This window comes from Trifolium pratense, linkage group LG4 (genome assembly GCF_020283565.1).
Source record: "Trifolium pratense cultivar HEN17-A07 linkage group LG4, ARS_RC_1.1, whole genome shotgun sequence".
Taxonomy (NCBI): Eukaryota; Viridiplantae; Streptophyta; class Magnoliopsida; order Fabales; family Fabaceae; genus Trifolium; species Trifolium pratense.
Genome location: NC_060062.1, coordinates 42,957,117 through 42,972,435, shown reverse-complemented (window position 1 = coordinate 42,972,435; position 15,319 = coordinate 42,957,117). Strand labels below are relative to the sequence as shown.

General features: G+C 30.7%; 1 protein-coding gene and 1 long non-coding RNA gene across 3 annotated transcripts; both read right to left on the bottom strand.

The window, feature by feature from the left end:
* Nucleotides 1–496: 496 nt before the first annotated feature.
* LOC123919662 lies at nucleotides 497–5,080 on the bottom strand. Of its 2 annotated transcripts, none has more exons than XR_006813293.1 (8): nucleotides 4,928–5,080; nucleotides 4,805–4,828; nucleotides 4,044–4,213; nucleotides 3,879–3,936; nucleotides 3,728–3,756; nucleotides 2,896–3,047; nucleotides 2,370–2,486; nucleotides 497–986 (listed from the first exon to the last, which is right to left on the bottom strand). It is a non-coding gene; the product is annotated as an uncharacterized LOC123919662 (long non-coding RNA). The 2 variants fall into 2 exon arrangements; XR_006813292.1 differs by having other exon boundaries at nucleotides 4,155–4,213; nucleotides 4,928–5,078.
* Nucleotides 5,081–8,693: 3,613 nt separating this feature from the next.
* LOC123924595 lies at nucleotides 8,694–11,429 on the bottom strand. The gene is made up of 3 exons (XM_045977540.1): nucleotides 11,300–11,429; nucleotides 10,008–10,424; nucleotides 8,694–9,851 (listed from the first exon to the last, which is right to left on the bottom strand). Exons 2-3 carry the CDS (start codon nucleotides 10,407–10,409, stop codon nucleotides 9,042–9,044), a joined length of 1,212 nt encoding a protein of 403 aa, XP_045833496.1. The 5' UTR covers nucleotides 10,410–10,424; nucleotides 11,300–11,429; the 3' UTR covers nucleotides 8,694–9,041.
* Between the last annotated feature and the right edge of the window lie 3,890 nt (nucleotides 11,430–15,319).

Sequence of the window (15,319 nt, the reverse complement as noted above, 5' to 3'; positions counted from 1 at the left end):
ACAAAACATAGAGCTTATAATAAAGTCTACATAAAATCTTACAGTCCCCGTGCATATTCGAGAGATACGAAATTTGAAATTTATTTATGGGAAAACATATATCATGTTTCACGGTTACATTATGAAATTATAAATTCAATTAAAAAATTAATGTAATCTTGAATGGATAGACAAAATGGATGCACAAAACATAGAACGTATGATAAAGTGTACATAAAATCATACAGTCCCTGTGCATTTTCAAGAGATACGAAATTTGAAATTTATTTATGGCAAAAGATATATCATATTACACGGTTACATTATGAAATTATAAATTCAATTAAAAATGTGAAATATTACTCAATTTTGATATATTCACCTATTTATGCGTATAATTATTAATTCGTAATTAGTCCAATTAAGTGTGAAATATTACTCAATTTCCTTGTGACATGAAATTCATTTACTAATATTATTGGTATATAGAAAACTAAACAAAAACTATTTGAAGACTAATTCATCAAAACAATACATTATATGAAAAACTTAAAATACGCATAAACATAAAATAGGATGATTATTCTTCAATTGAAAACTAATAATAGTAGAGTTAAAATAGGAAAAATGATTTGAGAAGGTTCGAACAATGGTACGATATTCAAGGTTTCAGTGGAGATAGATTATCATCATAATAAAATTAACAGATTAATAAACGGTGTAAGTTTAGAGGGGAGGTGTTTGTCTATTCAATAGACTTTAGAGGAGGTTTGTGTCTATTACAATAGAATTTAGGCGAGGTCATTGTAATTTTCCCCTTAAAATGATAAAATGAAATGAAATTAAGTAGTAGTAATAATAAAATGAAATTAAGTAATGGAAAGGAAATTCAAAGAAATAATACACACTATAAAACTAAATATAGTCCTCAAAATGATCTCATTGTTCTTTAGCAATTTGTGTTGATGCTATCTCCCTTTCTAACCTCCCTTCATCCTACCTCTTTCCTACGTACAACCATTCCACACCCATGTCAAAAATAGTAAATGACAAAATTATAACAGAAGACAATGTGCTGGTGATGATAAAACTAAAAGCAAAACCTTAGACTACCAAACACCCTTCAAAGTACAAATATAGCTTTATATAACTTCATTGATGATATAATATAAGATATTTTATATTGTTGGAGTTGCTTTCGTCATTGTAAACTAATACCCTTTACTCTTTAGTGATAGTGGTAGAAAAAAACACTATGTTCAGCAAATACCACCGTCTGCAGAGATTTTATCCAAAATCTCAAATTATAACATCATTAGCCAAGAGAAATAGCAGACACAATTAAAATAATCTTAAAGCAAATATATTCTAATCAAGGGCAAGCTCAAACAATCTTAAAATAATTATCCCTAACCAGTAACCACAATTAAAGAGGGATAATAATTCATGACACAACTATGCTAAACAAAGAATTTGTGAACTTATACCAATTCAAACCCCATCCAAAAGTTGCAATTAAACCAAAACCAAAAATTTCATTTTCATAAAAAACAACCACTGGACAAATTTATCAGGACATATGTGTGTGTGTGTGTGTGATTCATTCAACAATTGAATTAAATTCCCTTGATTACTAAATGCTAATGTGTGCAGTTCAATATGCTGATCACTTTTCTAACAGACCTTTAAGATATAAATACTTGAGAAATAATGCACATGCTTAAAATAGTGCTACAAAAGTAAAAGTATCAAGTAAAATGAAGTTAAATCTTGAAAACCATTTACTAATGGCCTTTTCAGGTGCTTATGAATTGGAACAGATAAGCCAATCTCTTGAAAGTAATAAACACAGAGCAGAAATCATCCATTGCTTTGATTCTCTTAAACAAATTCACTAAACAAAAAGTATCACACTATAGTGAGACAAAAGGACCACAAACAAAAAATTGAAGAGAAAATGAAATGTAGCAAATGGAGGAGAATTATTTTGGAGGGACTTTTGAAATTTAGATTTTGAAAGCATTGGTCAAAGCATTGTAGAATAGGATTGCAAAGTAGCTTTTGGTTTTTCACCAAAATGGGATGGAGAAAGACAAGAAGGAAAGCAATGTGTGAAGGAAAAGAAAAAAAGGAAAACATTTATGAAAGTGACGTGACACTGTGTTCTGAATATATAGGTCATGAATATATAGGTTCTGAATATTTAAGCACATGAATATATAGGTCAGTCATCATGCTTCTTCTCCAGCCCATCCCATCCCATGTATTCCTATGCTACTAATATCAATGTTCAAACTACCCATTACTGATGCTGCTAAGTTTCTTATTGATTTTTGGCTACACATTAAAAGCAATAGTAATCAAAAGATAACATTCTTCTTGATTCTCACCTATGTTTAACTGGACATATTTCCTAAAGCTTTGATTAGTATGTGAACCGTCCATAGACTCTTAAGTCTATCTTTCTAAGGCAGGAGCTCCATCACAGCATCCATGTTCTCTAATCTCTACAAAGAGTAAAATAAAATCTATTAAATTCAATCATATTCATTCTCCTCAAAATATAGCAGGGAACAAACATATTTATAAATAAAAGTAAATGACATGATGAGACATAAACAAAGTTAAATATGCTATTTTAAAAATAGAAGGAAAAACTTTTCATGTAGACATTCATGTAGTCCAACATTTTGAAAATCAAACACAAACTTATATAGACAATCAAAACAATTATCTAGTATAACTAACTTTTCCATCTAATATAACATTCCAAATTCTAATTCAACATTCAACACATAAAAAATACTATAGCATTTCAATCAATGAGTTTTCTTAAACCATGTGAATTCAAATGTTCATCTTTGTGACTGTTTGAGGTTAACATAAACTGACAAAGCCAAAAAAAGTTCAACTTACCTAAATGTGACCATTCAAACTCCGTCATCATCTCTCACTTCTGCAGTTGTAGTTGATATTTGTAGCAGCGGTGTAGCAAATCATTTTTCCACAACCAAAAGTCTCTTCTCAAGTAAAATGAAAAATCTTGAATTAATTTCGGTTAGTAGAACCTGCAAAAGGAACCTAATCAAGTTTATGAAAGACATGGTTCAAATCTTATTATAAGATACACAGGTGCAAATCATACCATATATACAAATTATTTTAACGGACAAAGTACTCTCAATAATAAATCATGTTATGATCACTCAAGGCATGAAATTAAACCACAACCTCCAAAACAGAGCTGATGCATATTAGTTCCTTTTCAATAAGGTGCTATATATCAACAAAGGCTAATTTTGAAATTATCAACTTATGTGTTTATGGTTAAAAAAAATAGGAAGGTTTGTTCATGCAAATGAAGCACTAACTTAAATTTCCTACTAATAAGACATATCTTAATAGATTGAATCAAACTAACAGTCACTATTCCTAGTTTCTTGATACATCCCCAATTTTGTGGAAAGAGACAAAGTGGAAATCAAAATGAAGCTAATAATAAGAAAGAAAACCTACATAAATGATCTCATCATACATTGAGAAATTCATTAATTAGTGATAAAGAGAAATATTACCAATCACTAATGGAAAATACTTTTTAAATTAGTTAAAAAATGCTTATCAAACATTCCACTCCACACCGAAGGATTTCATCATACATTGAGTTATTGGTTCTTTTCTTTTTTATATACCAGACATTCTCCCTCCAAATCCATCAAACAAAAGCTAATACTGTTAAATTGCATACCTTTTCCTCAAATTCATGAGCGGCAATATCTGATTGAACATTAAAAAAAATAGAAAAAAAAAACGGCAGTAGAGTAAGAAGCAACATCACCATAGAATAAAAATAGAATTGATCTGGAATCCGAAAATGGAAATGGATCTGAAGTGCTTACCTTCACTGCAGTTGTGTGCTCTGCTTCATCGATCTTTGTCGTCGCTCGGTTTGTGAACCTAAACAAACAGTAATAGAGAAATCAATGAATCAAATTGGTGACATCATCATCTCCTAAAAAGTAGGGATTATTAACTAAAATCATCTGATTAAAAGGTTTTTTTACCATTAACACCAAATAACACACAAATGAATTCCTTTTCTCCATGAACTGCACGTGAAAGCTTAACAAAGCTCTATGTTTTGTGTATCATTACCAAGAAAATTAAGCTTTTACCTCTGACAATAATGTAGATGCACATCGACCAGAAACTTCAAAAAATCATCTAACCACAACTTGAAACAAAAAAATAATTGATTAACTTGTTAAAGAACAAATAAATTAGGCAACAAATTAGAACAAAAAGCAAGTAAATAAAAAGTCATCTCATATATAAACAATAAAAAAAAAATTGAGAAAAGATGAAGCAAATTCTCATCACATTAGGAAGGAACGGGATAGTTGTTTTGATCTCCTAAGAAGTAGGGATTATTAACTAAAAGATAGAAACACGGTTACATCATTTAGAAATTCAAGGCAAGTTAAAAGTGAAAACAACAATTGACAAAAAAATCATCTGATTAAAAGGTTTTTTATACCATTAACAGCCAATAACACACCAATAAGTTCCTTTTCTCCATGAAAAGCAATTGAAAGCTTAACAAAGCTATAAGAAATATGTAACTTCATAAAAATTTACTCATAGTCAAAACAAATTCATGAAAATTACCCTAATAGTATGAAATCCCCATGTACATGATTGTGATAGTGAGAAAAAAATAAAAACAAATTAGGAACACCAGTTAAAGCAAACATTGAAATCAATAGAGTTAGAAAAACAATTATTATAGTAAAATATTTTAACAATGAAATTTGGAAATTATTACCTGAAGATTGTGATGGAATAGAATCTGTGAAAGGGAAAACAAATTGGGAGTGATTTAAAGGCATTAGATAAACTATTGAGAAGAGAAAAAACACTTGAGCAATCCAAAGAGAGAAATTGTTACCTGGTCGGAGATGAAGCAGAGAAACGGACGGAGGAGAAAGAATGTTAAATGAACGTGAAAGAAGAGGGAGGGAGAGAGAGAGAGATTGATTTGAATTTAAAATTTGAATTGTGGGTTGCAGCTTCCTGATAAAGTTGAATTGAGGGCAGAGGAGGTTGCACAGCATCGTGAAAACGACAAGACCCTTTTGCTTCTGACCAGATTTTGTTTGCTTGCCATCCATGTGGGCTTTTTGGACCGGGCCTTGCATTTTCGACCCAATTTTGTGGCCCTTTGATAATTTCTTCACACTTTTTTTCCCTCCATCATCAATTTTGAAAACATTGCCTAAATGAGGTTAAAATTTTGTCTAAACATGAAAGTTAAAATCCTATGTGGAGTAGCTTAAAGATTGACACCTGTTTTTTTTTGCTATTTGTTGGTTTGCATTTGTGTAGTTGTAGAGATTATAAGGATTCAATTTTAAAAAAATAATAATTTTAAATTACAAGGAGTCAAATTGTTGTTAGCTAACAAGTCTGCACAGGATTGCATGAAGGAAGTAGGAACGTCTCATTCTTGTGACAACTATATTCTATAATAATCTTTTCAATTATTTGTCTTATTTTCTTAGAATGGAAAATCTATACTATATATAAAACACCATCATAAGATATCACACAGTAGGCCTCAGCATCGGTCAGTTTCGGTCGGGTTCGGGTTGAAAATCACTAAATCGATAAAAACCAAAACCATTTAATTTGGACCCAATTCCGACCGTCTATATCTTCGGTTTGTTCGGGTTCGGGTCATACGGGTGGCGGGTTGAACGGGTCGGTTATTACGGGTTATATCGAAACTTTGTTTACATCTAAAACTCCTTCATTCTCCAAAAATTTCTAATTTTCGAATAGTTTAATACCTCGTACACAATGCAACAAAAGATAGACGAAGTAAATTAAAAAGCAAAGAGGGTTAAATGCAGTTACTTTCTTTCAATATATAGATCTAAAGATAATAAAATATCAAGTAGAAGAGACGTAGAAATTAAAATAGATCTAGAATATATATATATTAGAATATTTTTCCCACCTTCTTCATCACCATATTATTAATTATAAGCTTTGTAAAATATAACATTTTTATCTTATATAAAAGATGAATAAAAATAACAAAGAGAAGAGTATATGAGATTGAGAGGGAGAGAAGGAAAAAAATTAATTTTCAACTAATGGTTGTTCGGTCGGTTTTGGTTATGGAGAGATAGAATTTTAGAGACCCGCACCCGCCCGTATGCAACTGTTCATGCCTGGTTTTTTGCAATTTGTTGACCCGAGACCCGACCCGCACCCGACCGAATGCTTCAATGTGTTGTCGGTTATATCGGTTTCGAGTCGGGTCTCGGGTTCATGATCACCCCTATCACACAGTACAAAACATGAGTTACATCTCTTCACAAGTGGAATGTTTTCATACAAAATTGCCACATACAGATTATTAAAATTTTTGAGCCGGAATTTGGTTTAATCACGTTAGCTTCAGTTTCACACCATTGTAGCATACTCACAAAAGTGTCTTTATCCTCATCTTTAGTTGAACAATGTTGCTTCATTATGAATTTATGATTGAAAATATGATAGTTTAGTCATATGTTAAATCACTAGTGGGTTTTCCTTTTGGTATTGAAAAGATTTTTTCTGTACAACAACCTGGGGTAACTAAAGTACAGATCAAACATCTAACATTATTAAATCCAAGCAATCTCAATCCAAATATAAAGCTATTTCATCAATACTTACGAAGAAATTTTGTTCCAAATATGAAGCTATTTCATTAATACTTACAAAGAAATTTCGTTCTGTTTTGGAACAAAATGTAATAATAAATTCAAGTAATTAACAACTAACATTGACCGTTTCAATAAATAAAATAAAATTCAAGCAATGTCGGATTGAAGGCTTTGGGGGCCGAAGGTCCATCTAGGCGACAAAAAGATGTCCTGGCTTCCCACACTTAGCTTTGTTCAAATAAGACTTGCTCGTCTTGGCATGGCCGTTAATGATTGGCTTTCTTCTTTTCTGATAGTCTCAGATTTTCAGTAGGAAAACCCTTAGAATATTAATAATTGGAACAAGCATGCCATGGAACATGGTTTTGGTGAGTGAATGTAACCAAATAACATATTGTTACCTCAGTATAGAGCTCTGCCTTGTATTAGTATAAAAGACCATTTTAATACTCTTTCTGAAGTGCTGGACATTTACGCGGAATTTTTTATATTTTGTATGCAACATGTATACAGTCATGTTAGAGAACAAGTTACAACATATTCAGAGTTTGTAAAAACTGGCTGTTAACCTCATGGTCAGCAGCATATGGCAATAGTCAATCACGAGTATACTAGGAAAATACCGTATCATCGCAATGGCAAATTTGGCATTATGATTTATGAAAAACTAGCTTGAAAAATTGATATGCTAATATAGAGTATAAAATATATGCAGTTAAATATGCATGTTGCTCTCAAAATTGGGGAATTTATGCTTAAAATGAACATATAGAGTATTCCTACATAACCATACCTTGTGCTATTCTGGGTTTATTGAGGTTGTGCTGTTCTTCCAAAAGCCACAGTGACCTTGTGCTAGTTGATCATTGTTGAGCAGTAATGCACTAGCAGCAAACCAATGCTCACTTTAATGTGTCAGCTTAGAGACACAAAGGGAAAAAACACATGATCACGTTACTTGTAAGAAATGCACAAGAATTGAAAATCTGAAACAACATTGTTCAAAGAAGCATGACAGAAAGGATAATCTAATTTCAGATAAGTTGCTAATAATTTTAAAGAAAGTGAAAATTTTCCATGGCTGTGTATCCACATCAGAAACTAAACCCTTTTCAACTTGCAATTTCTACTGCAGTGGTCATCAATTGGTCCTGAGTTTTTTTGTTTGTTTGTTATTTTTTAATTGAAAATTGCTATTTCTTTATGCATTGAGACATCTGATTTATGTTACTATTAGTTTGTGTGATATCATCTGTTCACCAATACATAAAATACCCATTTTACCCGTTGCGAAGTTCTTCTACCCTAGTTAGTAGTTACAATAAAATTAGCATTCTAAAGTTGTCCACTATTAACATTTTAACCAATTACTAGGTTTCAATGTGTGAGTGTATGCATAGGAAATAGCAGCGATTATTTTAGTAGCAACACATTGATAGTGAGACATGCATCAACAATAAATGAACACAGAAAATATAGAATCACATAAAAGGTAACCCCATGGTAGCCACAAGTTTCTGAGCATGCATCCTTCCACAGAACAGAAATCCGAGGCTCACAGGAGGCCTGAAATGGAAGAATGCGAGAACTCTGCATTCCTATAATGTAGATATCAACAGCCACATAATATACATGCCATCCCTTGTCTAGATCAAGAGAAAGGTGGCAAGCACCGATATCATATGTAGACATCTCGAAGCAACATCTATGTGCCTCAAACTTGTCCCTGGAAAATGCAGAAGCATTACTAGTATCATTAAATGATTTTGTTTACACTTTCAAATTATGGAGTAACAGACAAGTATTACACAAGGTAGGTCTCTCATATGGTGTTGCTTGTATGTACAATTTTAGAAAGCAAACAAAAGTTTCTTTCTAGTTATAGAGCTTTGAAATAAATGCAAAACATCCTTTAAACTCAACTTAGCATGAAATATAAAACTCACACATACACAAGTCCCAAAAAGCATATTAATCATTGAGCCACAATGATAAATCTACATTTAAACATAGCACTTAATTTCAAATATCAGTAGGCATACCATGTCTGCCACATGTTTACAACATCTACAATACATCTACAATGTTATAAAGGTTCACGAAAAAACCTGGTGAAGTATATATCAGAATAAGCTCAACGGGAATTAAGAGGATAAATGAACAAATTAAAAAGAGATCAGAAATGATCATTTATTCAGTGTTTAGCATCTACATTACTAAATCATAAAACATAAATGGACAGAAATATTTATTTTTCTTCTTACAGTTGAATGAGGCTATCAAGAAACTAGTATGGAACTCTATCCCTGAGGAAAAGGTCTTAAGTAGAAGAGAGAAAAATTCATGTCATCTGAAAGGAATACTATTTTCAGAAGAAATCAAGTTTCTTAGCTCCATTAAGTGTTCATCGTTTGATATGTTGAGTGAAAGACGGAGGTTTGTCATTAATGCTTCTTGTTCCCAACTTAAAGGTCCTGATGCATGCAATGCCTCAATTGTACAACGATAGGCATGCAACTCTAACCTATGAATTTTTGTTGCCAATTGTCGTTTTGTGGGAGGGGAGCAAGTTGCTTCCATGTATCCCCTCTCGCAGGTAGATTCAGCATCGCTGTATGAACTGTCTACATCTTCAAATGGACCTGCATATATAGGAAATTGCAATTTATAGGAATTCCCACTGGTGATACTACAACTACCAACAGAGCATGTATCACTATCGGCAGAGTTTGATTCAAAGTTTTGTCCGAATGAACAACCAACAGCAGCAGTTTGTTTCCTCCTCTCAATGTCCATATCAACAATCCCAGCTTTCCTGTTGTATACAGAAGCATGCATATATTCTTCAGCTGGCACATCTCTTGGAAAACTAACATTTTGTACATGTTTAAGTGGTGTGGGTGGATTTCCAACTCTTGCTCTATAACATCTTCCTTCATTGTCAATTGCTCTTAACTTTGGCATAGGTTCAGCATATACCTCAACTTGTGAATGGCGTCCTCGTTTCAATGTTTTAAAAGAAACAGGACAGGATTCCAGATTATTCAGTTCTTTCTTTTCAGGCTGATAGTAATTGGAAGCTGATAGATTTGTCTTTGTAGCTATCTTCTGAAGTTGCGCACTAAAACGTTTTCCATTATCACAGCTTGCAGAACCCTGAGAATGGGACAACGATAAATATCAGTTCATAAAATAGCATAGTATGATCCAGACACAAAATATGATCTTCTACAACATCTGTAACGCCAAGGGCACATAACAATACAAATGAAAGAAAAAAACGAAAAGATTAAGATGGGAAAATAAAGGTACCTTTCCAACCACAAACCACTTGTCATGTTGCCATGACTGTCTGACCCGAATGTCAAATTTGGTCACTTGAAATTCCAAAGAAGATCCAAGTAGTCTAACAGAAATGTACTTTTTCCCCAAAACCTTCAAAACTGTGGCCATCTTCCAGGAGAAATTCTGATACACTTCTACAATATCACCAGGAGTCCAATTCTCCACAAGTTCAAGTGTAGGCGGACACGGCCTTATGGATTTCCTTGAAACTCGCTCCACAATTTCCTCATCGGTAGCACCTAGAAATCCTTCATACCTAACAGTGTAACGACGCCCCTTACCAAGGATTATCTCAGCACATATCCAGGAGCCAGATGGCACCTCAGCTTTGCTTAACACTTCCACCTTAGTCCCTTTCTTGAACCTCATGATCGCTATATATTTCTGCAAAATTTCAACCAAGTCACATTCTATTCAAAAACAAAATCAAAACAAGAAACATAACAAAATATCGAATTTTTACAATGATAGTTGTCAACTACTTACAATTCAACAATAATAAAAAAGGAAAAAATTTAAAATTTAACCTCTAATCACTATCAACATTTAGAACCAATTAAATTGACGATCAAAGCAATCAATAAATAGAATAGACACATAAACTAACTAGAATCCATATACAGATAACAATAATCACAAAAACATTAATCCAAAACTTTTACTTTGAATTAATATAGATCTTGACTTGTAAGACCAGAAAAAATTAGTTTTTTTTAATCCAATTATCATGGTGAATATTTAGATTATGCAAAAACAAAAACAGAAAACCAAACCAAACAAAACAAAAGTTGATACAGTTTATATTCAAATTAAAAACAGTATAATTGAAAATTAAATGTAACATACACAAATTAATCAGTAATGAAAAAAAAGTGATTATTGATCATAATCAGAACAAATGTCATTCAACAGATTTCATCAAATTTCAATGCTGAATCCGATCCACTATGCTTTATACAAGTTATTATCCAAACTTTCAAGGTTCTTTCTTTTCTATTATTGAAAATTTTCATATTATAAAAAAAAAAACTGATAAATAACAGAACCTGATAAGAGAATTATTAATAATCTGTTTGTAGCATTATTATTCTGAGCAACAAAATAAAGATGAAGAAATTATGATGCTGAAGTTGATAATGAAAAGCTCAATGATAAAAAAATAAAAAAGATTAAAATTGATAAAAATGATTAATGATTAATTAAGCGAAGGAAAGTGAAATAGTAAGATGAAATGGTAGAGAAGAAGAAAATTGAGTGACCTTGTTCCGATGGAGAAGACGATCTTTTCGTCTCTGTTGATTATTTTTTTTCACTCTCTCTTTGTTATTATGATGATTTTGCGGTTGTTGCAGAAACCTTTGTTTTGTTTTAATCTTTTTTTTATTTTTATAATTTGATTGATTAAGATAATTATGGTTAATTTTTGTTTGTTTGTTTAATTTAAATTTTGTTGTTTATTTAAGTTTTAAATTAGGGTGTGATTTTAGTAATAAAAAAGAAGCTTAATTTACAAAGCTGAAATTTTGATTGCTAAGCTGCCAACTGGCTAAGAATAGCTTGTTAGGTTGGGAATTAACTGTTCTGTCTAAAAAAATATTTCATTCCTTGTGTCATCCGTCTTCTCTTTCAAATTTTTTTTTATTGTTTTTTTATTTAATAAAAAATTTAGACGAGTTGAGTTTCGATTAAGGATAACAATTGACTAATACTCGGTTGATACCCTAAAAAACTATTTATAATAGATAGAATAAAAATTCGAATTTTGAATACAAACATAAATATGAATAATTATCCACAAAAATAAGCGGTTATGAATATGTTATACCCACTAAACTTCATATCAGCGTAATCTATATTTATTTATTTATTTTATTTATCTTATTATATAAATAATATGTAAGATAATTATACCTGATTGAACGACAAACAGACAATAAGTTGTGTCGTTAACCATTTTTTAATGACAATTACAATGTGAATATATATCATAAAAGATATAAACTTTAGCATAAGCTTATAGTAGTAATAATTTTGTTTTTAATTTTTTATAAATCAATATTAAAATCTTTGAATTTTATTCCAATAATATAATATTTTATAATTGATTAATTTATTTTTAAGGAAATTGTGGGTAACAGAGACGAGTATGAGTATTTAGATACTCAGATGATATGAGTATAAATACAAAGGTTATTATCCACGTAGTATGAGTTTGTGTACCCTGCTAATTATCATCCCTAATTTTGATGCATTTTGCGTTTGATCTGCTAAAAAATAGGGGACTAAACTGGACAACTTTTGTTGTACCCTGTTTGATTTGAAACTGATTATGAGACTGAAAAAATTAGGTAGCAAGAGACATGATAAAAACAAGATTTTTTGTCCCTTACTAAACCACAGGACAACTTTTTGTCCACAGTATAACTATAAACAATATGAAAATACTCATTTTATTTTCGAATAAAGATATTATCGCCATATATCTCTCTAGTATAGTTTTGTCTTGTCTTGTATTATGTTGTTCTATCATGTACTATTATGTTTTTTTTACCCTTAGGGTTGCAACAAACTTTGAAAGCTCATTTATAAAAATATTAATTACAGATTATTTACTAAAGAGATCACAATATAGTTGATTAAACTTTTTTACGACTGATTTTCATTAGCATTTTTTTTTTTTCATTTTCATTCACACGATTTTCATATTTTTATTACATTTTCAATTTTAATTAAATCTAAAAATCTATCGATATGATCTATTTTCTTTTTAGAATTAATTTATATATATTAGCAATATAAATCTATTTTATACGTGTATCCAATTAAATGATATCATTTTAAAATTTGTGATCATATTTTATAAACTAATATATAAAAGTGGCATTATAGTCTGATATGATTGAAAGTATGTGTAAAATCGACATATATCAATTATTAAAGCAAATCTTAAAAATGGGAAAAGATTTATTAAAATACTCATCGTGAGAATATCTGAGCAGTTAGCTATAGTTTTATTTTTCTTACAATGTGGGCAATAATTTGGATTGATGGTGTGAGTAGTATAGTTTGACCAAATTCTGCTTCTTTTTTTTTTTTTTTTAACAAGCACATAGCGTTTGGCGTGAGGGGGTGTGTTAAGAAGTTTCATATCGGTTGCGATATGGCCTAACTAAGTGTTTATAAAGAAGAGACAATCATCACCTTACAAGTCGATTTTGTAAGAATAAGTCAGGTCCAATATTCATTTCTAAGAATTACATTAGTCATATTCAAGACATTTAATTTATTAATATTGGTAAAGAAATCTTTCATGAAAAATATTTATTTATGACAAAGATCGAGAACTCAAAAGTATAAAAAACTAATTCCTCCGGTCCTAAGAAAAGTTATATTTAACAGTACTCTTTCTTCATATATTGAATATACCATTACGTACTACATATTTCTTTTGTTTCATTATTAATTTGATGAACTCTTTTCATTCAAAAGTTTTTCTCAACAAATTAAAGTTTCTTACCATAAATATAAACTATAAGGTTGACGAAAATTCAAAAGAATAATAAGAAGAAAAACCATGCCTAGGTACAATTACTATATGTTATTATAGGTCACATTTATATATCCAATTTGAATTTGATACAAACTCCAAACAAATATTTATGGTGCAACAACGCAAGAAACTGTTAGCTTTAGAAGTTAAACGAAATCTAACAATTTTTTATCCTTGTTGCACTGTACAACAGTTGTAAGAGATCTACATACGTAAAAAGGGTGTGCATAATCATCCAAATAAAAGTAAACAATGAAGATTGTAATATTGTATATAATAGATATACATAAAATGAAGAAACTATATATATTAGTAAAGAGAATTTTTTTTCTTCACCATATTCGGCTCACTGAACCACCTAATCTGGTTCGGGAGTAAAGAGAAAACTTGAGAAACAAAGAAATGAAATTCTCATTTATTTTCCCCTCATGTGTGGTATACATATACATTTCAAGGATGAGAGAAAATCCAAAGAACTAAACCACAAAAGATAAGCACAACAGGTATGAGATGAACAACTTGTTGTCCTGTTGATGACTTACCATGAAAAGGGATTTCCTTCTTTGAATTGGAACCATCAGAAACAGAGCGATGTATTGGTAATCCATTTGGAGTTGCCATTTTAAGAGATGAAGAAGAAGCTGCTAAAACTGTACTTTGTGTAAGATCAACAGAGAATTCATCAGATACTCTTGCAATAGTACTATATGAAGAAGATCTATGCATTATTTGTTAGAGGAACGATTTGAGATATATAACAAATTAGTATGTAACATGTGTGTATATATAAACTAAGTTGGAGTTGTTTTAGTTCAAAGCTACCTTTTAAAAGGTTTGCTTACTAAAGAGGGATTTGTTTCTTGCTTTCATGCAATCGAGATATTAATAGTTGTTTGGTCAAAATCAAACGGTCTAAAAAATACACACATATTAGTTTTTGCTAAATAAATTATAATATTAAACTTCAATTTTGATTGTTTAATTTTGATCATATGTCTATCGATATTTTGACTATGTGAATGTGTAAAATCTCTGATCGCGGTTGATCTGAATTTGGTTTTCAGAATGTGGTGTAATTGATGTGTGCTTTGCTGTGGTTACAATTTAGAGACTAAAGTAAAGATGGGATTTAGAAGTCAACAAATAAACTATAGATTTAAGGCTTGGGCTAAAAGAAGCTTGTGGAGTAATTAAAGGCATTGCATGTGCATGCACTTATTGGATGGATCAAAACAAAACACCTTCACAAGTCATAAGAGATACACAAAAATAGGACAAGCAATAACAAATCATATTATTGAATTTAATTTTATACGAATAAATAGAAATAATTTTTGAAAAAGAGAAATTTTGATTTTCTTTTATATAATTTGGAATAAAAAATTGAATTTCTTTTTCTTATAAGTTGGGACTGAGAAAGTATATAATAGTATATATAATAATATGATTAGTGTTGTGAATTAAATAAGTCGATTGAATGAAATTTGGTATGTGACCACACAAACCTAGGCAGTCCTTCTTTAGCAATGGCTTCTAATAATTAATCAAAATTGTTCTTTCACTAACTTTACCAGATCAGTAAAGTAATTTGACTTGATAATTGGGAATTTTGGACTAATCAATTGTGTTAGGCAGTTGAACCAATTTCTAGTTCAACGTGTAGGATATAGTCATATAGGTAGTATGCCATTTTTTTTCCATGTTTTCTTATACAAGCTCCACTAACGAT

Coding starts and splice junctions, on each gene's coding strand:
- LOC123924595 (XM_045977540.1), bottom strand. CDS start 10,409: ATGAGGTTCAAGAAAGGGACTAAGGTGGAAGTGTTAAGCAAAGCTGAG. Junction 9,852..10,007: donor AGTGGTTTGTGGTTGGAAAG/GTACCTTTATTT, acceptor TCCCATTCTCAG/GGTTCTGCAAGCTGTGATAA.